The sequence below is a fragment of the Aulonocara stuartgranti genome (assembly GCF_965226115.1).
Source record: "Aulonocara stuartgranti genome assembly, chromosome: 8".
In the NCBI taxonomy this organism is placed as follows: domain Eukaryota; kingdom Metazoa; phylum Chordata; class Actinopteri; order Cichliformes; family Cichlidae; genus Aulonocara; species Aulonocara stuartgranti.
The window spans coordinates 8,088,397-8,115,639 of NC_138959.1; the positions used below are offsets into that span (position 1 = coordinate 8,088,397).

General features: G+C 39.0%; 1 protein-coding gene across 3 annotated transcripts in view; it reads left to right on the forward strand.

Annotated features, from left to right (window-relative positions):
- LOC309713259 (uncharacterized protein) overlaps positions 1–26,884 on the forward strand; it is a 396,604-nt gene extending 369,720 nt beyond the window's left edge. For 2 of the 3 annotated variants that reach the window (XR_014278535.1, XM_082544757.1), the window contains one exon: positions 20,867–26,884. Coding sequence is in view for 2 of the 3 variants with exons in the window: in XM_082544757.1 (XP_082400883.1) it covers positions 20,867–21,718 (852 nt within the window). In the remaining variant the exon portion in view is untranslated. The remainder of the gene's footprint in view (positions 1–20,866) is intronic. The other variant, XM_082544758.1, reaches the window with a different exon arrangement.
- Positions 26,885–27,243: the final 359 nt, after the last annotated feature.

A 27,243-nucleotide genomic window follows, 5' to 3' on the forward strand; every position in this document is an offset into this window, starting at 1 on the left:
GGCTGCTGGATGAATTATCTTTCAGAATACCTTAGCTAATGTTTTTGTTATTTGATTGATTAACCAATTGGCTCCTTTTCCAATAAATATTTGATTTCTCTCCATGTAATTACTGAAAAGTACACTTTTTATTTATGTTTCATTTTCATGGAAAAGAAGACATCAGGGAGTTTTGTTTTTTATGGACTTAAAAGTTTCAATGCCACAAGGAGACGTCAAGGTGAAGTTTAGAGGGCAACTGTCCATGCTGGATGTTGAATGCTGTAGTGAAGGCTGGGGGAAGAAATTAAGAAGCCTCATGCGGGGCTCAGTGTCAGATCTGAGTCAATTCTAGACTCTGCTGTGCTGCGATGGAGGAGTAATGAGCACCAGGCGGAAACACAGGGTCCTTAATGGGATTACACAAGGAGACGGTAATCTAGGGAGAGCAGGTGGGGAATTAAACATGATCAGAGAGCTGCAGTGAAAAGTATGGGAGAAAAGCTGGAGAGTTAGAAGGTGGGGGACACACAAAGATAATACCAGACGGTGAAACGGCCACTGAAAGTCAGAAGAAAGAACTGCTATCACAAAACAAACTACTAATAAATACCCATTATCATTTCTGCTGTTCCTGTCTGTTCCTTTAGACTGTCTCAAAGTATCTTTTTGTGTTTGTATGGAAGATTTCAGATGATAGAAACTCATTTCCTTTGCAAGGCCAAGCTAAACATTTCTAAAATGGCCCATTTCATTCCATTGATACCGACGCTGATACTGGCTGCGTATGTGTGTTAGGCAGTTGGTTTTGCTTGAGATAGATACATTACCAATAGACAATATCTGTCTGGCTAAAGCCCGTTAGTCTGACACACACTGAGCTGTACAGCTGGAGGAGTGAAAGCACCCTTTGATAATCAGCCAACCCCAGAGGACACCAAGTGCTTCATTTGAATGAAACAACAATTAAATTACTCGCTGCAGTTTTTCGTCGGCCTTATTAAATTCCTTAGTGCGAATGGACTATTTCCATTTTGTAATATAGCCTCTAAAGCTGCAAATTGATTTAGAAATCTTATATTGTCAATGCAAATTCCAGAAGCTATGACCTTCCCTGTAAAGGTATATGACATCTTAACCGTTTTTCAACATCATCAGCCACAGCTCAGTAAATTCACTTAAATTAAGATCTGCTCAGGCATGCAGACGTCTAGTTGTGGCTGCAGTTTATTGCGGAGCTATTTTAAAAGATGCTAGAGTGCATTTAAGTCAAACTCTTTGCCTTGTTTGGATAAGATGTTGTTATATATATGTTATATGTTATATATATATATATATATAAACTTCTAATATTGTTTGTAGTTTGGAGGGAAATGTTCGATCATTGAGGCAGAAGGGCAATCAAACACATCGATGTTTTGACTTATTTAAAAAAAAATTTAAATCAACTTGATAGATAATTTGATTTGGTTTATGAATAATTTCCCCCTTTCACATATTTTCACTTGCGTGCTTCACTTGCATGCTTTTCAGACATTGGCACATGCCAAAACAATGTGTCAAACTCACTGCAGTGAGCCACAACCGTGCCCTTTTTCTATTCTGTTTCTGGTGCTTCTGAAGACTCAGACACTTACATTGGCACTGTGTGTAGGCCTACTTTTTCCTCAGAGAAAATTCGTCAGGAGTCAGTGTGGGGATCGATAAGGACTTTTAAATAGAATCGCTAATGGTGCTGGTATCCATAAAGTCCAAACCAAAAAGCTGCAGGCACTAATATAAAGCTCAAAGTAGCAGGTGCTTAGAAATCTAAGTGTGTGTTATGGACTTGATTTAATCTTTGGTTTTTGCGCTTTGCAATTAGTGTTACTGCTACTTTTTAGTTTTCCACCACTTTTCTACATCACTGTGTTTAATCAGACAACCACTGATCTCCGTATGTATAACCCCTGTCAAACAATCTCATTACTGCAGCCTTTCTCTTCCATGTATTGTTTGCATGTTTGCATTTTATTCTTAGCTTACCAAGGTATAATCTCTTGCCTGTTTTTACCTCTCATTTGCCCCCTGCCCGATTCGTTTGCTAAACTGGCTTATGTTTTTTTTTTTGGTTTTTTTTGCATGATCCCTGCTTTTTATAATAAAGATGTTCTTTTTGTGCTTCCTAGTTTGCTGTGCCGTGTGTTTGGATTCTAATTTCTTAATAATCAGACTCGCTTCCATGGTTATCTTTTCTCTGTAGTAAAGAAAAGATAACAATACATTTCTGTAAAATGCCAATTAATCAAGGACAAACCTAATTTAGTTGATGTGCTGCTACTTGTAAATGCCTAGTCCATTTCATACTGTGGCTCACAGATCTCTTTAGGATAATGAGTCCTTTCTTCCTCTTTAGAGAGAGAGAAAAAGAAGTCTGACAGGCTCATTGATGTTACTTCCTTACTGTAATTGATGGGGTGTTGATTATGTTCTTGCTTGTTAGTGTCAGGCAGTTTATTCTGTGTTACTTCGGGGTCTGGACCAATAAGTGTATTTGGAAGCTTTGGATTTCAGGGCTTACTGATGACATGCAGGTGTTCAGGGGAAAGGAAACAAAGCACAAGCATAATTATATATTAGAATTCAACCATCCATTATAGTGATGGCTTCATAAAATTATTTTATTTTTCCTGAACAGTAAAGATCATTTTTCAGCATCATGTGGAATTCCATTAATATAAATAAGAAATAAGCTGAGGATAATTCAAGTTTTGTAATGAAAATGATAGACAGTGATTAACAATAACGGTTCCTGCTGTACAAGTTGTGTGCTTAACTACACGGCAACATAGAGTTTCTTCAAAGTCTCGAAGAGCATAAATAATTTTATCAACATCCACGGGCTAACAGACTCTACTGTGACCGTGGTACACGAGCAAATCTGGAGAATCCCGAAGCTCTCGAGGCGCTGTTTGTAATTCTTCAGCACAGGCTGTGGTTTGGCATGTATGAGAAGTCTTGAGGACAGCAAGTACTGTGTGTACAAGAGCTAGTGTCAGTATCAGCTGAGTCGAATCTCCATTTTCTAGTACTTCATGGTCTCAGCAGCAAGCACATACAGTACAGCCACAGAAAGCGCCAGCATGCACAGTGCCATAGCAAGCCAAACTTCCACACTGTACTCAAGTGAGTTTTTAACACTACTTAAAGCTCAAAAAAACAATTTCTTTAGAAGTATTGTTAGTAATATGTAAACTAGAATAGGAGAAAAGAGCATCATATAAAATATTATGTATTGTGGCTTATTTCAAGGAAACATAGTGTGAAGGTAGTTATAATATTTTGCCACTCTTAGGTTCTTTAAGGGTTTTTGCTTTTGGTGTTATTTTCTGCTAGAACCTGAAATTGCTTTACTTTATGACTAACAATCACAACAAACAAACATAGTTTGGACCATGACAGAAATTCCATATTTAGGTACTCTACACCACCATAATAGACATGATATAAAATAGTTAAGATGCCTTTGAAGTTAACAGGTTTTTAATATAAGTGCTGTAGGAAAAGAAAAAATCTCATTAACTACTGAGGACTTACAGCCGTGTCACAAGAACAGAAAAGTCAAAGTCAAGCAGCAGAGGCCGGGATAACCTGACCTTTACGTTCTAGTACATTTATATGTCAAGCTTCAAAAGAGTCAGACATTTTTCTCTTAAATGACTTAAGCTCGATGAGTAACAGTAGAAAAAATAAATAAATCCTGTACTTACTTCTCTATCTCAATATTTTTTTCTCCATATATTTCAGTTTGTACTTTAGGTTTTACGGTGCATTTGAACAGATTCAAATCCAAAAAGAGCTAAAGTGACTGAAACCTGTGTACCCTGAGAATGATCACCAATTGAAGAGCGACTGGGCAGACAAGTGTTTTTAAGCATTACTTAATGTCACACTAATGGGCACAAGGCAAGGGATTTATAGGTATACATTTATTTATACTACTACAGGATTTTCATTTATATTTCATCATTAGTGTTTAAATTTAGGACAAACAGATATCTCCGTGCTCTGAGATATTTTGCATTGTCTCCTTGGTTTATCATCAAGTGGGATTTTGAAACATCATTTTGTCTTTAAAGAGGTGAGGTACCCTCTCAAAGTTAGACAGATAATACTAATAATAATATTAATACATCTGCCAGTATGAACTTTATTAACACCCAGGCTACTAAAAAAGTGCAACAAACACATAGATGGTTGGAAATTGCCAGCACTTGGCCCATTAAACAAGGTCCCAGTCCAGTCACAGAACAGCAAGTGAATTATGGGCTCTGCCTATTGCTTAGGCTTGTGCGTTGCAGAAGAAAAAAGCCGTGATACATATAGTCTGTCAGTGTTTGTGAGCATACCCTTGCTGAATTGGTAGGGGAGGTGCAGTTCTCTGCTAAGAAATAAACTGTGGTTAAAGGGGAGAAAAGAAAAAACACAAGCTGAACAAAAATGCATTCATGGAGCTCAATCCCTCCCTCCAAATCTTCTCGTGCAATCACTGCTTAAGCCCAACCAGGCCAACAAGTGAACAGGGACTCCAGAACAACAAACATGAACTCTGTGACATGTGGACTGTTATGCCCGCAAAAACACAGAAAACCACCCACATACACCCACAGTGTACACCACTGACAAATTACATGACAGGGTGAAAAAAGGCCACTCCATTCACATTATCAGGGAAACCTAAATGTTTGACCTTTAACTATAAGGCTGGCATTATTTTGTCCTTTTTTATTAATATTAGAAATTGCCTTGAAGAGATTAAAGGCTACAAATTTACACATATTACTGTGTAAATTACTGTGCATTGTAGCTGGCTCACATTAAAATCTTACACTAATTAGTTTACACTGAATTCTGAATAGTTTAGAGATGGAGCAAAGAAAGCTCCAGGGTCCACTACCGGTATGTGATCTTAACATCCAGTTTAAACCCCTGTTTAAAATAAAAGGTATCAACAACAATTTATAAAGTAGGACTTTATAAAAGTCCTTAACCTCCTAAGACCCGAACTCTTCCACAGTATGCATTTTTAATTTCTCTTTGATATTTGGGTATATTGGGCCCGATGAATGTAAAAACAAAGAATTACCAGATTTTTTTTTTTACCTTATTTTTGTTTTTAAGAAAAATAAGAGCCACATATGAGGATATTCGTTTAAAATTTTGATAGAACAGTAGCAGTATAATCTCCTCGTAAGTGGATATCAGGCCCTTGTAGAGCAAAATTGAGTATTTTGGTCTAAATAACCCAAAATGTGATGTCCACATATGTGGACGCCAGGAGGTTAAAGGAAGATATGTTGACAGTGTAACTCGAAATTTGTGGAGCTGTGAGAAATGTGCACTGTGATGTATTTGATCCATTTCCACTTTCTTTTCCTTTCTGAAATTTCTTGACCTTTCCTCATTTTCTATGCCAATAAATGAACCCTGTAACTAAAGCCACCAAGTGCATTTTCTTGCTACTGTAAAGGAAGAACTGAACAATGCGCTGACCATGTTTATCTCTGCATTTCACGTGTCTGTTGCTGGGGTTTAACGCTCCTAATGTCAAGCTGACTTAAGCCCAAGGAAAATTAGGCAACACAGACACCTGGATTGAGCAGAAATTAGCACTATGTGTGAGGACAAAGCCTCTTATTTGGCTGTGGCATCTCTGTGGCACAATTGCGCTCCACTGGCACAGGCTCTATGTGCAAACAGATCAGAAGCATCCAAGCAGCTGAGGCCAGGATTAGTCTCTGATTCTTTGGAGGCACCGAAATGAACCAAGCAGACACTAATCTCTCTCTCCCTGTATCTCACCAGACCTCTGCTCCACAGAGAGAAAGAGAGAGAGGGGGGAAGAGAGAGAAAGAGAGAGTTAAATGAACTGGAAAAGAAGCGACAGGCTATATTAACTAAATGTGTTAAGTATGAGGATGCAAGAACTTCAAGCTCAGCACATATACCCAGGCACTGGCATATGCCATTTGCAAAGAGAAAGAAAGCCAAAGAGATGAGAGAGGATGGGCAATTGTGGGGAAAGATTAGGGAGGAAATAGCAGGTTGGAACCTTTCTAACAGACACAGTTTGCAATTCACCCTTTCAAATAATCCTTGATTGAGTGATTAGATCGTATTAGGAAGTTTTTAGAGAAAAGAAATGACTTTCAGGCTGATTTAAACAAAAAACACACTCTTCTATTCCATATCTTATTCATCTATCACTGTGTTTTTACTCCATCTATTCATGTTTTCCATTTGTTTTCTCCTCCGGCTGTGGTTTTTTTTTTTCCCTACACATTTTGTCCTCTAAATAAGTTGTTTCAGACACTCCTCAGACATTCTGTTTGTGGTCTTTGGACCTTAAATAGTTATTTTGTAAGCACCCTCATTCTGAGTTTCTTAGCAGTTTGTAGTGCCTTCATTACTTTCCTACTGGGCTCGGCATAATATAACCATTGGAAAACAGGGATCACGGCTGTTGTTCAGCAAGAGAAAATAATGGGGAATAAGCATAAGTCGAACTCTCCCCACAAAACAAGATCTGGCAAATGCTTGATCTGAACGAATGCGTAAGGAGAGAGAGCTGGTGCTTTGCCACAGTGAAGCCATGCTTTATCATTACACAGCGACAGTGAATTTTAAAAGTGTCCGCAGCTCCAGCTTTCTCATTTCTCTTCCGATACTTCTCGAATGGATTTTGATTCATATCTCTGCTGTTTTTTTATCTCCCGGGTGCATTCTACTCAAATTTTAATGACAAACCCCTATCTAATTTATCGAGGAGGTGAGAGATATAAAGGTGCAACACATTAAATGACTTTATGATGGGCTCCTTTTGCTGACAAGGCTATTGGCACTTGTTTGTTATTTGTCTTTTTAAGTGATTGATTTAATGATACATTTCCTCTGCAGAGGTCTTCTCACCCACCATCACTTATTCTGTTTCCAGTTTGCATTTATTGGGGCCTTTTAAGAGGCTCGTAGCTGCTACGTTCCTTATGTTGCTTTTCATTACACTGCAGTGTGGTTGCAGTTTTCCATTCATGTCTCTTCCGTTTATGAATCTGCTAATATAAGCCTTAGAAAGCCCCATAATCAACTTTGTTTCCAAACACACTTTGAATCTTTATCTTTACCCAACCAATTTTCAGTGCTTCATATGCCGGACTGAGTGCTGAAGGCAAGGAACAATGCGGCAGGATATCAAAAGCAAGGGGGAAAAGGGCTAAAACGTTAATAGGCTAAAAGGCTTCCTGGCAGGAAATATAGTGTTTAGATTAGACCTGTGGTACAATCAGCGTTCAAGGACATGGAAGGTTTTCAGTGATAAAGGTGCCATGAGAAGTCAGCAGAAGATATAGTGATTCCACCTGCCAGCTACAGGCAGACAATGGGTGAAAATATGATACAGTTTTTAGCTAAAAGGAAAAAGCCAGACCTTGGAAGAAGGCATGATCAATCTTACCATGCCAACAGCGAGAAAACGGGGGAAAAAAAATACAATCACTGTAAAAGTGGTCCAAGTATTTGGGAAATGACAAAAACAAACTTTTGCTTTCCTTCTTTTCTTTGTGACTGATAAAGCAACCAATATTGTTTGCAATTTTTGCTGCCATCATCAAGGCCTTTTCAAATTTTTGAGACAAAATGAATAAATGGATGACTGGAAAAATTGTTCTTCATTTCTGGTCTTTCATTGGGTCTTGATTAGTTTTCGCTGAAAAAAGCCTGCTGATAAAAGCCAGCTTGTTGACACCGTGCAGAATTTTGCTTTTTGTAATAGGACCATCTGACAGGCCTTATTTCACAAGGTTGATTTAAAGCAACACGAGGCACTATTGTCTCTGTGCTGTCATGGAGAAGAAACACATAGGATGGAGGAAAAAGCCTGAGCTGTTAGGTCTAAATTAAAGAAAAGAGTGGCAGGATTTTATTTAAATTAGTTTTTTTCCCCATTTACCATGTAGTTTTTACATTTCATTTATAATTACATTTTCAAAATAAAACAGTAAAGCATTACTTGCAACTTGTATATAATGTGTCTGCCACTTTGAATATTCATGTTTGCTGTTTACGTGTTGATATTTATCCAGCCTGACTTTTCCAGTCATCAGGGTAGTTACAATCATTCTTTATGTGCAGCACTTTATGATCCATGCGAAATATTAAATGCCACACAAAGGTAGGATGTTCACAATGATAAACTTTTAGTCAGATTTTTTAATCTTTTAACAGTTGGAATATTATTACCTTGATGTTGGCCTTTAGCTGCTTTCAGGTTGATTTTAGTCTTGCATGAAAAAAATGTTGCCTTCTTGTACATTGTAAATGCAACCGTGTAATTTCGGTGCTTGTGCATAGAAATTCAGCACAAAATCATTGCATCATTTGAAAAAAAAAATCTCAGACCAATTTTAAGAACATTTTCTGTGTTGTACAAACTTGAGACAAAGAATGCATGAAAACAAATGGTAGAAAGTTTGAACATATATGATGAGTCACTTGAAATTTTAGCTCCATATATTAAATGCTTTTCAAGTTATATTTTTTTAAAAATGGTCTGTTGGCCCACCTTTCTTCACACATTGAAATCTGAGGTAGTGTTTACACATGAATAACAAACTCTTATTTTTGGGCTTTCTTTCTATCAGAATGAATCAGGGAATTTGGAACAGACATGCCAAGACTTGTCTGATAACTGGGTAATTAAAAATTCACATTGCAAATAACAACCAGTGAAGATTTTTGAATGGTGTACAGTTAAATGTATGTTTCACAATAATGCAAAATAAAACATGAAGAATATTTTTGAGGTGAGATTTGCTGTCACAAAAATGAAGGGAATGCCGTTTCTTTTCTTTCATTCAACATTTATGCTTGATTGAGCAAATATGACAAGTTGTACCAAAGGTTTTGGAGATTTTCATGTTCAAACGTTGCGTCAGATTTCAAAGTGTAAAAAAAGACGTCTGAAAGTACGGAAGCGTAGAGCTGCCACCCAGGCAAAAGAAAAATACAAGTGTATCACGTTATAACATGAAAGGTTTATTGTCCTAACAAGATACTTTTCCTGTTTGTACAATATACTATCATGTTTGTACAATATACTTTTCACGTTTGAACAACATAATATCACGTTATTACAATATACATAATTATCACGTTCGTACAATATAGGATCACGTTCGTACAATATAGGATCACGTTCGTACAATATAAATATTATATTGTACGAACGTGATAATTATGTATATTGTAATAACATGATATTATGTTGTTCAAACGTGAAAAGTATATTGTACAAACAGGAAAAGTATCTTGTTAGAACAATAAACCTTTCACGTTATAACGTGATACACTTGTATTTTTCTTTTGCCTGGGTGGCAGCTCTACGCTTCCGTATGAAAGTGAGTGGGAAAAAAAACTTCATGTGGGTTTGAGATTAGCTCAAGAGCAGTGTGTAGTTTTTTGTAAGAGTTTCCAAGGCTAACACCTGCAGCAAGCCTTACATTATCAAACAATGCAAAGTTTGAGATGCAGTGGTGTAAAGGATGCACTGGCTCTAGAGCAGCAGGGAAGTAGCCTCAGGAATGACAAATTACATTTCTTCGTATGATGATCCAATGGATAACTCTGGGTTTGGCCATTGCCAGGAGTGCAAAATTTGGTAGTGGGGCGATCATGGTGTGGGGCTGTTTTTAACGACTTGGACTTTGCCCTTTAGTACCAGGGAAAGGAAGTCTTAATGCTTCAGCATACCAATTTTTTTTTTTTGAAAGATGACAGCAACAGGTTGCATGAGATTTTGGGCCATGCTGACCTAACCTTTTAAATGCCACTTTCTGTGTCTTTGTGAATTTACCAGCAGTGTGTTATTCATGACCTTGTATTGTTTACAGTGCAGAGGTCACTGTGAGAAAGTGTGCATACAGATGCGCTGCGCTAACATCTGCATCACTTTTTCCACAGCAAAGGGCTAATTTTTAAGAGATAATGCACAACTTTATCGTGCATGTCTAACTGTGTTAAGTTAACATAGGGCAAAAGAAGGTTTTCCGGGGAAGCTTTCATTTTTAAATTGCAGAGACCGTGATATGAGGGATATGGAAGGATTGACTGAGGCGCAGATGCAGACCATGACCAGGAGAGAAGGCTTCAAGAGGACCAGTGAGAAGCAGGGACCATCTCCAGGACAACTGACAAACGACAGTGGACTGCACCACTGGGCTTCCAAGAGGTTGTCATGAGGAGATTTTGAACAGCAAAATCTTAAAATAAAATGAAAGAGTTTCTGCGTTGACATTGAGGAAGACTACAGGAGTGCACGACTTGCTCTGCTCCTAATCTACAGCCGCGTTGGAACAGAAATCGAAGGATAAAGAGAGCGTGCCAAGCACCAAAGGTGACAGCGCAGAGGGAGATCAGCGTTGGAATTATGACTCTGTAGATGGCACAGACACCAGGAGCCATGACTGTGACTGGGAATGACCACCTAATGCTGTTTCACTTTCACACAAGTACTTTGACACTCTGGAGAAGGCCTTTCCTCTGTATCATTGTTGTTGCCATTTGCGTGTGAGACCTTAGATTGTGGGGATGATTAAAGATGAACAAAGGGTGGTGGGAGAACAGTGAAGTGAGGATACACAGTGTGAAACTCCTTTAAATGTACAATAATGTTGATGTGATATACACAATGTCAGGAAAGCAATTCTGGTATTAATGTGATTCAATATAATCAATTCTATACAATCCCACCCTTTGATTCTTAAATCAAGAATCACATTAATACCAGAATTGCTTTCCTGACATTGTGTATATCACATCAACATTATTGTACACTTAAAGGAGTTTCACACTCCTTTGTGATAATATATCAATATTAATGAGTTTCTTTTACTTATGTATTAATCACATTAATTTTTATTGTATAATGCCTTGGTGCCACTGGATTTTAACAAGTCTCACACTCATACATTAAGACAAATGGTGGGGGTCTAGTAAGGAAGTTGGGGGAAGCAGACAACTCCACAGGAAGAATCTTTTGTCTCTTCGAGGACTCTGGGAGGTAGCAAGGGAGTGTGAACCTTAAGGTGTGAAACAGCTGTGTACTGCCTTTTGTTCCTGAAGAAGGTATTTAACTGAGAGCCATGCTAGGCTCAGTGAGATTCTGCTGACCGTCTGCCCCGCGGTCATGTAGGCTCTCCACAAGCTTGGTTTTCTGTTCTTTGTGTGTTTTGATTAAAGAATGTTAGCTACCGCTCACCGCTCGTCTGCAGGCTTTATTTAAATGGAAAACTTCCACAACAGTAATTAATGGGAAGACTTCTTTGAACAGTCTTGTAGCAATAGGGCTTAACAAATATGTTGATGATTAAGAGGAAGAAATTAGTTGAGTTAGTCCAGAAAGCTTCACAGGAAAGAAAGAGTCAATAAATTTAAGCTGTTATTAATGTTTCTGTATTTAATGATTTGTTTGTGGGTGATTGTGAATATTTTTTCCCTAGTGGTTAACATTTTATTAGTAAAGAAATCAAAGAAGTCAATACTAGTTAAAGGAATACTTGGCTCAACAGACCTCTGACTCTTTGTAAGACAGACAGTTTTTATGGCATAAATCAGGAGAAGATCCAGAGTGTGAATAACATGTTGATTTGGCTCGTTTGCATTGCGAGAAAAACCAAATGAGACCTTTAATAAATGAAAGGTTGGTGTAACATGTTATTTTAAGTATGTACTGGTAAGTTAAAATCACCCAATATAGTTATTTTAAATGTACTGAGTTCTAAATCAGATTTTAAAAAGTCTGTTTTATTATTATTATTTAGATAGGGTTAACATTATTAAGAGTAGGGCTTTCAAATGAATTATAACTCTGTCTAGGTGTTTGGTTTATTGCTAAGCTAGAGTGAAAGACTGCTGCCACACCTCCTCCTCAGCCTGTGCTAAGAGGATTCTGACAGTCGGTGACTCGTTGGTGTTGATTCATATAAACTAAAGTATTCATCCTGCTGCAGCCAGGTTTCTGTAAGGCAAAATAAATAAATATTTTTGATCATATAGTAACAGAAAAGAGTTACCTAATGTTTATTTTTAATGTTAATTGTTGTGCTTCTTGGTACAGTTGAACCCGTTATTTTGTCTTTGTGTTTTTAATAATTAAAATACTTTTTGTTGATATTTGTGCCTTTTTAAGTGGTCTCGGAGCAGAAACAATCTCTAGAGGGTTGGGATTTTGGGGACTGTGGTGTTCACAAGTCTGTTTTCCAATTACAACAGCCTTTGCCCGTTGTAATTGGTAATTAAACTGTGGCAACAAATGGTTCAGACCCAGAGGACATCAGATACTGCTAGGCAGGTCATCTGAGGGAGTGGTGCTTGATCTGTGATTGTGGCGGTTGGGTGGTACATGAGAGCGGGCAGAGAAAGATGGAGTATGCGAGTGTTGTAAACTATAAGATATGTTCGTCAACAGCATCTGCTCTATTAGAGTGTAGACTGCCCCTCCAATAAAGCCCACTGTGCTCCTCAAACAAGTTAAAGTTATCTATAAAACATACTTTGTTGTCACTACAGACTGATGACAGCCAGGTGTGCAAGCTCAGCAAGCTCAGTGGGTGACTGAGCCACACAATAGTCAAGAAATAGGAATTGGGCCAGAGATGAAAGTGTGGCAGTTTAGAGACTCCAGAACCTTAAACAGATGCATAAAGTCTTTTTTTAAGCAGTTCAAGCAATTGATTGCATATTATTGTTAGAAGACTTGAACATACTTCAACTTATGTATATAATATATGTCATATTTTATTGAATCTATATTAATATATTTTGATTAAACCGGACCCCGTCTAAAATGGCTTACTTGTATCTTTTTAAATATCTAGTTTAATCTCATCTGTCATCTTTCTTGTGTCAGCACTGCTCTCAAGGTCAAATGCAGTGCCTTGCATTGGTTTTCTCTATCTCGCTGTTGCAGTCTGTAGCCATCTTTCTTGCATGAGACATGCTCGCATTTCTGCTATTTTCAGATGCAAATCCTGTTTAGACCTGTCACCTACTGCTAGACACACTATGAGAAAAAAATGGAAAAACAATAGGCTATCAGAACATTGGAGCAGTTTGCAAAATGAGCACCGATTTGTTTTATGGGATATCAGGGTTAGACATGGTCAACAAGATTAGACATAGTCGAGCACCTTGGTGTCAGCTATGATAAGGCTCATCTCATTACTGAGGCATCAACATTGCTACAACCACTTGGATCCTGTGAGTCTTAAGTCTGAAACAAGCTGCTCTCTCTTCTTTGGCATTCCACTGAGCATATTTGAACTCTGGGTTTCACCTTTCTTCACCACCATCCCCTGTTTTGCCCTTATTTCACTGTGCCCTGTGTTTGTTAAAGCCTACAGCGTTGTCAATCAAAGACCAGCTTTCGTTCTCCTGTGAGGTCCCCACTGCCCTCTTCAGTGTTAAACAAGCAACTGAAGCATGCCACATTGCATCTAATGCAATCTAATAACACCGACCTCTCCACCTCAGCGTTTTATGAAATATTCATGGAAACTTTAATTGGTCCCTATGATATTTATTCTTAGGAAAAAATACCTTTTTGTTTTTACATTTTAAATTCTTCGATGTCAGATTGTTTTATTATATCAAATCTTGTAGCAAGGATTTCTATCCCTAATCGGTGATTCTGTTTTACAGCAGTGCTCCCCAGCCCAGTTGTCTATGTATGTTTTTCTACCTGTCTGTAAGTACCAAAGCCAGGTTGACTCAGCAGGTGCCCTCTCAACATGTCTTGGTGTAATGTCTTCCTAAATGAGCTGTAAGGAGGGCTGCCTCCCAGTGACTCGGCAGTCTGTCAGGCCCCGATAACACAGTGGGAAGAACATTATTGCCCTCAATTCTACTCCTCTCCTTGACCTTGTCTCCCACTGCATTACTCAACTCACCGAGAGGCTCCTTGGAGCCCTTACCTGACACCAGCATGACCTCAAATCTCAACATTTCAAAAAATGTGGATAGAGAGTTTTATGACTGACAGAATGCTGAGTGCTTTTGGTGTTTTTCAAACTCTATAGTATTAAAGTAAAATAACTTTGATCTTAGAAGTATTAAATAAAAAATGTTACTGACCTGGGCAATAACTTCTGCTTGCTGCTTGCTCCATAATGCATTTGCCGGTGCACATTGTTGTCTGAGTTTTTTCATAATGAACTTTTATTTGAAATCTATAAAACTGAAAATTAATTTAGCGGAGATGTACATAAATTTTGTTTTAGATTACTTAACAATTTTGTTTGCTTTTCCTCAAAATTGCTCTGAGATATTATTGCAAGATGCTGCATTGCTTAAATATAGTGTCAAAAAATTCAAGGTGAATCATTTAAAGGGCAGGACAAGCAGCAGAGCAGCGTTACAAACTGAGTTTCCCTCTTACATTTGCTTTTTCCTTTTGCATAAATATTTAGTTTGGTTTTGATTAGATTTATTGTTAGTTTCAGTCTTTTTCCGTCTTAAAGAGTATTTGTCAGTTAAAGCTGTAATATATTCACATAAGGTATATAAATACTTTACTCGCAGTCATGTCTGAGTTTCACTAAACATATGCAAAAATATATGTTCATGTTTAATGCCCTGACAGATTTTTGCCATATTACATTTTTCACTTGAATAATTGTTTATAATTATCAACATCTGCTGATTAACTCTCACAGAAATAAATAAATGTGTGCCTATTAGAAGTGGACTTGCACACTAAAGGTATACACTTTTCAATGAGATCTCCACAGTCTTGACAGTTATAGAGCCAGCTAATTAGCTATCATGATGGTGAGCAATGAATACTTTGAAAAGGGCAGATTTACAAAACAAGTGTGCTTTTAATATAACGTAATTGCAACAGTACAAAACCAAACTTTGCTCTTGCATATGATGGCAGGTTATTGTTGCGGATAGGTAAAGGCCATTTATCTGCTGATCAGTGCGAATACGGCATGCTCAGCTCAGATCTCACTGCTAATCAAAGGTTGCACCAGCCAGTTAAAAATTCTGCTGGATATCTACAGACTGTCTAGAGACCTCCAAGCAACAGTAGGTTAATGTTCTGTCTTGTGCTAAGCAGGTGCTGAGGAAGCTATTATGCCCAGACATCATGGGTCCTCACATTAATTAAGTTTTTTGAGCCTGCCTGTTTCCCTAGTGCTTACTAATTAGTCTTAATTAGTGGCCGGGATGATGAAGTTGTAGAAACAGACACTGCTCCGCTTGTGTTTTCACTATCCCTGTCGTTTCTCCAGTCTCGTCTTGTCACCTCACTTTACTTGAGCTCCTTCCTAATTGCCTTTTGTCAGTATGTGGAAATCAAGTGGACAAGGAGTTGCAGTTTAAGAAACTCTTAACACCTAGAGTCGACATTATTGTCAAAGTGTTTAGTGGCACCCATTCTCCTACGCATATACTGCAATTTTGTCAAAGATGACTGACACCAGCAGATACTTTGTGTGTACAAGAGTAATAATTCTGGACACCAAGAACAAAAGCTATTGTTTGAAAGAATGACAAAGAGAGCTTGATACTGGAGGGAATAGAAGCTGTGACTATTAAAACATTTACCAATGCTCAAAAATTTTAGCTAAGGGACTTGCAATACCAAGGTATGATCACTAAGCTTCCCTTTGTAAGGAGTTTGCAGTTAGACCATGCGTGCATACATAAGACTACACAGGGCTGTCATGAAAATTTAAAAGACATTTTTTTTCCATATGCTATAATTTGTATGCACTCAGTCCATGTAATGACATTTGCTCGTGTGGTTGTCAATGTTGTAGATGAATCCCACTGCAGGGAAGAGCTAACTTATTCTCCTCTGACTGATAGTTTTAACTGCTGACTGCAGTGACCCTCAAAGACCAGCTGCAGAGATAATCATCTAATGTGTTTTTGCAGCTACAGTTTTGACCCCGAATGATCTGACCTTCATTTTTGGCTATTACCACTTCAACCAGTCGACTGGTGTGTAGCTGTAACTGAAAGTGTAGTTAAAAGAAGCATTTTTGCTTTAACAGCCAAAGGACAGAAGACCATTTCCTTCAGCCCTCTGTTATTCCACTGGTTCATGATTGAAAATCAACAAGATGTTAACAACACTATAACCAAAGCTATCAAGGTTTAGAACTTGAAGGCCCACCTGGCGTTGCTTGTCTGACACCAAAACCCCAAATATAATATGATATGATATAATATGATATAATATAAATTCTGTTAGGGGTTTTGATGTAATACCAGGTGGTGTGTGGGGCTGGGGGGGAGGGGGGGGGGGGGGTGCTGTGATGTGACATTCACTATAATCCCCTACTTTTCCCATTAACTTTGTTCATGTACATTTTATTTAACAATTTGCCTAACTTAAAAAAAAAAAAACAACATTCATATTTCTAGTACTTTTTAAAACGGGAGAGCATGAAGCCTATGTAAGAAGACACATTAATTGCAGTTCTAGTAGCAGAATGGTGTCAATTAAGACGAAATCGGACTTGGGACCTAATTCTGTTTTTTCTAAAGTGGGTAGATGATGACATCCTCCCCACTGCTGTCAGACTCCACAACAAAGACTCCAACTGATCGAATACACACATCCACACATGTGCAGTAACACTAAGTGCAATACTCTTTTTCTGACAAAGTTGTATTTTTACTCAATTGTATACAGAGTATTTGTATTGTATTCTATTTTTATCCCATTGTATATTTTATTCTATTTATTCTACTGTATATAGTATTTTATTTTATTCTATTCTGTACAGTATTTTATTCTTATTGTATTCTAATTTTCGCCATATAACTTTTGCACTGTCCACTTCCTGCTGTGACAAAACAAATTTCCCACGTGTGGGACTAATAAAGGTTATCTTATCTTATAACTCATATTTTCAAGACTAAAGTAACCTATTCTATTAAGTTTGTAACATAGTAAGGATGAGGGGGCTAAGAAGTACACTCTAAGCCTTGTATTAAAGGCATTAATGTCAGGCTTTAGATTTTGGGGATGCCATGTAACCACTGGCTCTTGTCATTGTAAAACTGGCTTTTCTTTGACACCTACTGACAGAGAAAAGACAGGGTCTGTAATGTGTTTGAAGCATACGGGAGAAGTAAATCGCTTTGCCCCACTCTTTGACACAAAATGCATGAATGCACCGACAGAGTGCTTCTTGTCAACATATTCTTACCAGGCGTTGCAGCACAAATGTAGCACTTATAAACTCTTTGCTACAAAGATATAGTCATGCTGGCACCTAAAGAGGCACTTTCTTTGAAGCAAGCCACTGCACGGAGCAAGTAGAGGAAATGAAGTTTCTTTGAAGAACTTTGAGGAGAAATGCAAACCAGAAAAAAATATTTTCATTTGATACACTTTGTTCATTTTAACACTGCTGGAGCTTGTGATAAGTGACAAAGGATTAATAAAGAGATGCAATACACATAAGATTAATAAACATTGTGCTAAAGAATGAGTTAGGAACAAAATAGGAACAGGCTGATGTATCACACATATATCCCTATGAAAGTCAATCATCAAAAGAATATTTAAGAAAATAACAACTCATTTTCTTTAAAAAGAGTTCCTGATTAACTCAGATCCACTTCACAGCCTAAAAACTGTGAAAATCTTTTTACTCTATTACTGATTACTCCAGGATTAGTCACTCATGTGACCTAAAGCATGGAAACGTTGCACAAAGTTCCATTCTTAACATTTATGTCTTTCAAAGTATTGTAAAAGAAGCTTCTTTCAATATTTTATTCATCATAATATTATATACAACAGGTTTTGATTTCTTATTACTAATATTTTGACTTTACAACATTAACAAGTTCTAGTATGTTATGGTCACTGCTGCTTTCACTTAGTCAGGAATGACTGACTTTAGAAATAATAAAGTAATGATTAATCATTACAGTATCTTCCGACTTCATTACCTGCCACACATAGGTCATGATGACATATTTACTTATAAAACAAGTAAATATCAGTTTATTTTTATTTATTTCTTATTTGTTCTTTAGTAGCTATCTACACACCACATAATAATAATAATAATATGTTGCTAACACAGAGAAAGACCAAAGGATCCACCGAGTGTATCATGGTTGTGTACGTTGAAAGTTCAGTGTTCTCTTCAGCAACACTTTAGAGAGCAGCCAGTGCCCCACAGTTTACATTTCTGGAGGCGAGACTTTGCCATTTACACTGAAATGTTATATTGGTTTTCCTCCAGTACCAGTGAGAGCAGTCAAGTGTGCATTTTGTTTGCTATAGAACTAAACCTCTTGACTATAGAGTCCAGGAGCAGAGCAGCGTTTAGAGTGGAAGTGCACAAGGTCAAGGCAGAGTGGAGGGATGTGGCAAAAAAATTGAGCCAGTGCCTGTTTTATCTCATCAGGAACTCAGCATGAGCATATTGTCTGTGCTTGTGCGTGTTCATGCAGCTGTGTTTTTTTAAATATTTATCTGCTAGTGAGGGGGGAGGGTAAAGTTAAGACTTCTGATGTGGGCTAATTTCTAAATCTCTTTCCCCCTCTGTTCCACCTCAGGTCATTACATTTTAACAGTCCATTGAAGCTGAAAATTGCAAGCTTGTGGTAAAAAATGCTTTATCAATGCTTTATCAAGAATAATCTATGTATCTATTGAAAATCCCAACATATAGTAACAGGAAGTAAGATGCAAGATGGGATAGTGTAAAGGAACATCTGTGCCACATATGGACTGGAAGTCCCCAAATCCCCATGGGAGATGCCACCAAATGTGGTTGAGAACAACAGGGCAAAGGTCCTCTGAGACTTTGATTTCCTCACAGACAAGCAGCTGCTTGCTAACCATCTAGACACAGTGGTGGTTGACAAGGAGAAGAAGTTGAGATAGATATAGCAATCCCAGTAGATGGCGATATCAGGAAGAAGGCGCATGAAAAAATAAGGAAATAACAGGTGCTGGAGGAACAACTAGAGCAGAAATTCAAAGTCATCCCGGTGATAATACAAACATTAGGAGTTGTAAACCCCCCCCCCCCAAAAAAAGAAAAAACAGAAGTGGGTCCAACAGTTTCCAGGCACAACATCAGAAGAGTGCAGAACCAGAAAAAGCTGATATACTGCACCAGAGAAATATTAAACAATTTGCCCCCCCCTAAAATCTCTTTGATGTGTTTTGTGTGAACGATTTCATTAGAAGCATTTGGAGAATAACTTTTTAATGAAAGCCTGTAAACAGTAAGAGCTGAGTAATGCTCAGTTATTTCAGATATGTAGTTACATACATCTAAGAACAAAAAGCAAACAAACAATTTTTAGAGTAAAATTTGTTTACTCCCAAATGATCGCCTTTAACTTGTGGAAATAAACAGCTGTTGCATGGTGGTAAGAAGTGACTGTAGTGAAACAACACAGTGCCGTATGGATTGTGCTTTAATTCAGCAGGTAGCACTTTTATTCTGAATTTGTTTTCTGAATCTGTTTTCAGTGCATCAAAGTTTCAATAAATGCTTAATACAACTAAAACTAGTTGTAACTCTCTTACTTTGTTCTGTTTTACAGATTTTATTGGTTTGATTTACGCAGGGTTTGACATCTGCCTTAATGATTTCAACTAATACTAAAGTGTTTGTGTCAATTATCTCTTGGTGACATACATCTTTACCATGAATATGTTTAAATGTGACATTTATTGAATGAATAACATGTTAACTGCACCATTGTTATAGTTCATTTTAAATATTGATTTTATTTTAATTTTTTGTTGTTGTTTGACTTCGACAAGTAAAAAAAGGTTGATAATGCTTAATTTAGCACAAGCAGATAGTGTTACAAAATCCATCCATCCATCTTCTTCCTCTCATGACAATTTGAATAACTGGTCTGTGCATTTTGCTTGACTGACAAGCACAAGGAAAGTGCATACACATGGTGCTAACACAACAAACCAGCATTTCTACCTTGACCATGAAGTCGAGTCTTACTGCTGTGTTGTTAAAAATAAATAAGTCTAGCTATGACATCATTTTACTCAAATGAGCCATCCTGGGCAAATAAATGTCTTAGTTATGGCAGTTGAGCCTAAAACCCACAAGTGCCAGAATTAACCTTAATGTAAGATACAGCAGTTTGTTGGGTTGACTGACACTGACAAATCACCTTTCGAAGTTATGAACACACAGTTGCGATTATAATTCTACTCAGCTTCCAATCTTTTAGTCACTGCTCTTAAACTATCAAACACAAACATGCATCAGAGGGTACATGTCCTCTTAAGTGTTGGCAGGACTAAAAAGCACCCCAGATATGTTACACATTCCCCTGCTTTTCATTTAAGAAGCCTACAAATAGTTATTGACAGCAGTGCCTCAACTTGCTTTCAGCAGTCTACGGCACTGTCCACGGTACTGAAATATCACCGCTGACTGTAAATTGTAATCATGTTTTAATACTACATATTATATATGTGTTATTATGTGTTACAGTATTCATTTACTACTTTGATGGCCATTTAGTATGATCTGTGTTGCTGGGAATACACCCTAGACCTCGACATCTTTTACTAAATATTTTAGGGGACACAGAGATACAGATTTTTAAATTCAATGATGATCGTGTACCTTTAAAAGATCCCGCTTGTATTGCATTGTGAGAAACATGAGGAAAATCCTGCCTGAATAGACTCAGTAAAATGCATGAAATTTCAAGGTGCACTTTCATTCAGAGTTAAAGAAGGACAATTTTAGCTTCAGTATTACCAAATATACTAATCAATTGTCATATAACTAACAACATCTGTTTTATCATCTCTAACACCCTGGAGGACAACGGGGAGAGTTTAGACGCTCTCCAAGATTACATCGACCGCTGTTTTCAAGATTTAGTAATGCATAAGGCCCAGAGTGCATCTTCCCCGGCCAAAATCGAGACGCCGTCATCGAAGAGAAGTCGCCAGGCAGACTCCCCCGGTACAACATCGCCTGCCGGCAAAGACATCGCAGAAATCCTGGAGTCAATCGACAAGCGATTGTCCAGTTTCGATGCGAGGCTGTCCCTGGTGGAGCTTTTACACCGGGAATTTAAATCTCTGAGAGAATCCCTGGAATTCAGCCAGCGGCAGGTGGAAACGCTTGCCGCTGAAAATGCCACGCTACGGGAGTCGGTTAAATCTCTCACCGATAACGTGACCCAGCTAAACATTGAAAATAAAAAAATAAAAGAGTCCGTTATCGATCTACAAGCCCGTAGCATGAGAGATAATCTTGTGTTTTCTGGTATTCCAGAAACTGCCGGAGAGGACGCAGAGGCAACGGTGAAAAACTTCATTAAAATCCACCTGAAGCTGCCGGAGGACACCGTAAAGAACATCGACTTCGATAGAGTACATCGCTTGGGGGGCGCGCGGTCGCGGACCGGGAGACCACGGCCTATTGTGGCCAAATTCAGTCAATTCAAACAGAAGGAACAGGTGAAGAGTCGCGGCAGAGAGCTGAAAGGAACGGACTTCAGCGTGAACGACCAGTTCCCCAAAGAGATCCTGGAACGACGCAAGGTCCTGTTCCCAGTTCGACGTAGCTTTATCCAGAAAGGCTCCCGTGCTGTCATCGCTGTGGACCGGCTCTACGTGGACGGACAGCTGTACCGCGACCCCGGCACCACACCGTGGTTATACTGACTGCACTCCAGATAAGAACCCGCTACACTCTTTTCTTATTCATTCACACTTTCTCCTTTAAAATGTGTTTAACCTAGTAATATCAGTAGGATGTCATAGCAGATATAACACCGTCACCCTCCGTCATTGCTTTAATTGGAATGTTTCCGTTTCGTTTCCTTTTTTTTGTTGTTGCTCACAGTTCATGTGGTTTCTTTCTTTCTCTTGTCTTTCACTGCTGTGGTCACCTACTTCCCCACTCACCTACAAACAACACCCTCTATTTCTCCATATTTTCACAACACGATCACGCAAACACATCAGCTCAACGGCAGCACATTCACAACAGCCTCACAGCACGCACAGACTTGCAGGACACATAAGCAAGCCACGCTTGTTCATATTAGTGAATATTCACACACATAGTCAGACTTATGGAGTCTCTCACCACACTTCTTTTTCTCTTTCTATTTACAAACAAGGGATGTTTCCATATTCTCTCCACCTGTCTAAACGAAACACCCAGCATACATCATTAAACATACACGCACAATTAAGGGCATGCTGAGGTTTGTCACATGGAATGTAAATGGAGCTGGCACCAGAGGAAAGAGGTTAAAAATATTTAACCAGCTTAAAAAACTACAGGCAGATGTTGTTTTATTACAAGAAACTCACAAACCTGTCACAGGTTTAAATGAACTTAAAACACCCGAGTTTCCTAACGTGTTTGCAGCCGGTTATAATTCTAGACAACGGGGAGTAGCAATTTTAATACATAAAAATGTTAATTTTACAGTACTCGATACAGTTATAGATCCAGAGGGTAGATTTCTAATTATTAAACTATCAATATTGAACAAAAAACTATGTATTGTTAGTATATATGGTCCAAATGTTGATGAACCCTCATTCTTCCACGGTTTTTTTAGTGCACTCTCTGAACACCTTGATTGCACACTCATTCTTGGCGGTGACCTCAACCTTGGACTAAATGAAGAAATGGATAGGCTCAACACAACAGGAACTCAGCGTAATTGGCAGTCCACAAATATAATCAAACAGTATATGAACGACTTTGGTCTTTGCGATGCATGGCGCTCTCTTCACCCCACCAGTAAGGAATATACTTTTTTCTCGCATGTTCATCACTCTTACTCTCGTCTGGATTATTTTTTGGTCAGCAGCTCACTGCTGTGTGACATTTCAGACACTGAGATTCATCCTATAGCTGTCAGCGATCATGCTCCTGTATCTTTAACACTAATGCACAAGAATAATACTACGCCAAGTAAAAACTGGAGATTTAATATATCACTACTTAAAGATGAAGACTTTATTAAATACTTTAAAAAGGAATGGACTTCATATTTAGACTTTAATGACACTCCCGGAATATCTGCTTCTGTTCTATGGGAAGCAGGGAAAGCTGTGATGAGAGGTAAAATAATTTCTTTCTCATCACACAAAAAGAAAGAAGAAAACAAAAATATTCAGGAATTAGAAAAAAACATCAAATCACTAGAAGAAGCCTACGCGTCCCACCAAGATCAGGAAACATTGAACAAAATATGCAAAACAAAACTAGAATTAAATGAAACTATTAATAAAAAAACACAATTCCTTATACAAAGACTTCGCTTGCAGAATTTTGAACACAGTAACAAATCAGGTCGATTTCTAGCTAACCAGCTAAAAATAAATAAAGAAAAAACAACTATATGTGCTGCTAAAGATTTATCGGGGAACACAATATATGATCCTGGAAGAATAAACAACATTTTTAGGGATTTCTATGAAACTTTATACTCACCACAAATAAACCCATCTAAAAATGAAATTGATCTGTTTCTTGACAACGTAACTCTTCCAAAATTACTAGACAGTCAAGCAATGGAATTGGATTCGCCACTGACGCCAAGTGAACTCCAGGAAGCCCTGATAAGTATGCCCAATAATAAGGCTCCAGGTCCAGACGGCTTCCCTGCAGAATTCTACAAAGAATTCTGGACAATTTTGGCACCAGTATTCCACAGCATGTTGCAGGAAATCGAGGAAAAGGGCAGACTACCACCAAATATGAATTCTGCCAACATTAGTCTCCTGCTAAAACCAGGCAAAGACCCTTTATTTCCCTCAAGCTATCGTCCAATTTCTCTTTTAAATGTAGACCTTAAAATAATCTGCAAAGCTCTCTCAAAGAGATTAGAGAAAATGACCCCCCTCTTAATTCATCCTGACCAAACTGGTTTCATAAAAGGTCGGCACTCCTCAACAAACACTCGTAGATTACTTAATTTAATAGACTACTCATACGATAAAAACATCGAAGCCATAATATTATCTCTAGATGCAGAAAAAGCATTTGACAGAGTTAACTGGAAATTTTTATTCGCAACTTTACACAAATTTGGTTTTGGAAACTCTTTCATAAACTGGATAAGAATATTATACAATTCCCCAACGGCTCGTATCAGAACAAATGACCAGACATCCTCCAGCTTCTGTCTCCTGAGGGGCACCAGACAGGGATGCCCACTCTCCCCCTCACTTTTTGCAATTTTTATCGAACCTCTAGCAGCAGCATTTAGACAGGCTACAACAATTAAGGGCATAAAATGTAAGAACATAGAACATAAAATCAGTCTCTATGCGGATGATGTGTTGCTTTTTCTGCAAAACACACAAACCAACCTCTCTGAGGTAATTACTTTAATAAACTGGTTTTCAAGAGTTTCAGATTATTCAATTAACTGGCCAAAATCTACAGTTCTCCCCATTAACTGCTCCTTCCATAATTCTTCCTCTGCCCCACTGCAATCCGGAAATATTAAATATTTAGGTATTAATATCTCTCCTAAGCTTTCAGACTTAACTAAACTAAACCACATCCCACTTCTAAAGAAAGTAGAAGGCGATCTGACTAGATGGAAATCTTTACCCATATCACTCATGGGAAGGGTCGCCACTATAAAAATGATGATCTTGCCAAAAATAAATTACTTATTTTTGATGATCCCTAACAAACCATCACAAGATTGGTTCAGATCTCTGGATTCATATATTTCCAAATTCCTTTGGAAAGATAAACCCCCGCGTATTAGCTTAAAAACGCTACAAAGAACCAAGGATAGAGGAGGATTAGATCTGCCTAATTTTCACCAATACTTCTTAGCCAACAGGCTTCAGTTCATCTCAGAATGGTTAAAACATACCTTCTTAGTTGAGCCCTGGCTAGATGTTGAACAGGCACTATGCAAGGATCTAGAGATTTCAGACCTACCATTTATTAGCTCAAACATCAAAAGACATGAATGCTTTAAAAGTATCAACATCAGCTTTTCTCTAACAGCATGGTGGGAGTTTCTAAAAATAACGGAGTCTTCATTAATCCCATGCAAACGTACACCTATCTGGAATAACCCTGACATATTACAAAACAATAATATGATTAATTTCCCAGAATGGAGTTGTAAAGGAATTAAATACTTAGAACATATATTAGAGGGAACAGAATTTATTCCATTTGACAGACTAGTTGAACAATATGGGATCAACAAGACAAGGTTTTTAGAATATCAACAAATTAAATCCATAGTAAAAAAGAAATTTAACCTCAGTCAAGTTGAATTACAAACACCACTAAGTGCGGCACATTTTCTTACTCTTAAATCCCCCAAATTATTATCTAAAATATACAGAACACTTTCTAAATTAGATGAATCAATATCCCTTCCTACTGCAAAGTGGGAAGCAGATTTATCAGTCAACCTAGACCAAAACTTCTGGTCTCAGATTTGCTTAAAAACTTTTAAATTAATTAAAAATCCCAGTCTGCAATTAATACAATACAAAATACTTCATAGAGTGCACTATACAGGTCATCGGATGTTCAAGATGGGCTTTACATCTTCCAACAACTGCTCACACTGTCAAGGCAATACACCAGACAATTACATCCACGCTCTTTGGTTCTGTCCACCAGTGCAAAAGTTTTGGCGCGAGATATGTGAAGACTTATCAAAATGTCTGAAATGTAACATTCCAACCTCCCCCTTAGTGTGTTTGTTGGGCAGCTTAGATAATGTCACTTCAGAAAAGAATATAGCCCATATGATCTTCACTGCCCTATGCATAGCCAAGAAAACAGTCCTCATGAACTGGAAAAATAAAAATAATCTTAATTCTAACCAATATAGAAATTATCTATTAGATTACATTAGTCTTGACACAGCCTCTGCCACCACATTAGATCAATTGCTCTGGGCCCCTTTTATCAGCTCCATCACCTAGTGGGGGTGGGGGGTCATAGTTTGGTCCCGCCTTCACTGTTGTGATTGGTGAGGGGGTAGGGACAGGCTTAGGGCGTCGGGGGGTTCCCCGGAGGCATCTTCCTTGGGGGGCTCAACCCGGGGTAGCGGTCACGTCCGGTTGAGGGCTCTGTTGGCTCTCAGGTGACTGTTTCCTCGCGGCTGCGTGCAGCGGGGCTAGGGGAGGGTCTGTGCTGACGGACGCGGGTTACTGACCTGGCAACCTGGCTGCCCCTGGGTGGGTCCGGGATGGGCGTGAGGTTCTGGGGGCGCTCCGTCTCTGGGCTGGGGCCCGGGCCGGGCCTCGGGGGCTCGGGTCCTGGTTGGTGTGTTGCCGGGGTTGTGGGCGGGTGGGTGCATGGGGGCCCGGCCCTGGAGCAGGGTGCCGCCGGTGCATCGAGCCGCCTGGGGGGCTCTTCAACTGGTGGGGGGGATGGTCACATCTTGCAGGAGCTTTCTTCTCTCAGGAACTCTCTGCAGGAGGGGGAGATACAGGAGAGGTGGAGGAAGATCTCAGCCTGGGCGTTTACCGTCTTATGTAGTCTGGAAGATGTGTGGTTGGTGGGGTGGGTGCAGTTTTCTCTGTGGTGGGGTTGGGTGGACTGTCCAGGGCTCTGTGGAGCCGGGGGGGCGCTACTGCACTGGGCCCCGGTCTGATGGGCCTGGGCCCCCCTTCCCTGGCGGGTCGCGGAGGGTGGGAGTGCCTACTGGGGTCAGCGGGGGAGCTGGCCCCAGGGAGGGGTTACCTGCCCCTCCCTTCCTTCCCTCCCCATCTCCAGCTGCCTCCCTCTTCCCGCTCCTCCACAACCACCCACACATGCAGGGCCTTGGAGTGGGGGTATGTCACCAGGGTGCAGAGGAGGCTACCCCCCTGTCCCCTTCTGGCTGCCTCTGCCTCAATTTTATCCCACAACTTAGACATTCACATTATTCACACTCTCATTACACATACATATAGGATCTTGGGGATGGGCACAATCACGGAGTCCAAATCACCATCAGGGTGTATACCTCACCCCTGACGTCGTTGCCCACCTCTCAATTTTAAATACACTTAGTCATTGAGGGTTAGCAGGAGGGACTATGCGCTTACCTGCTGCTCCTTGGCAGGTAGCTCCATGCCCTCCTGGGTTTTAATTGCACCTTAGAACACATATGCATCAACACTACAATGAGCGGGTGGAGGGAGGTTTGGAGTCTTCTCCCACCCCCATTCTCTGCGGCCTGCTGGAGCGG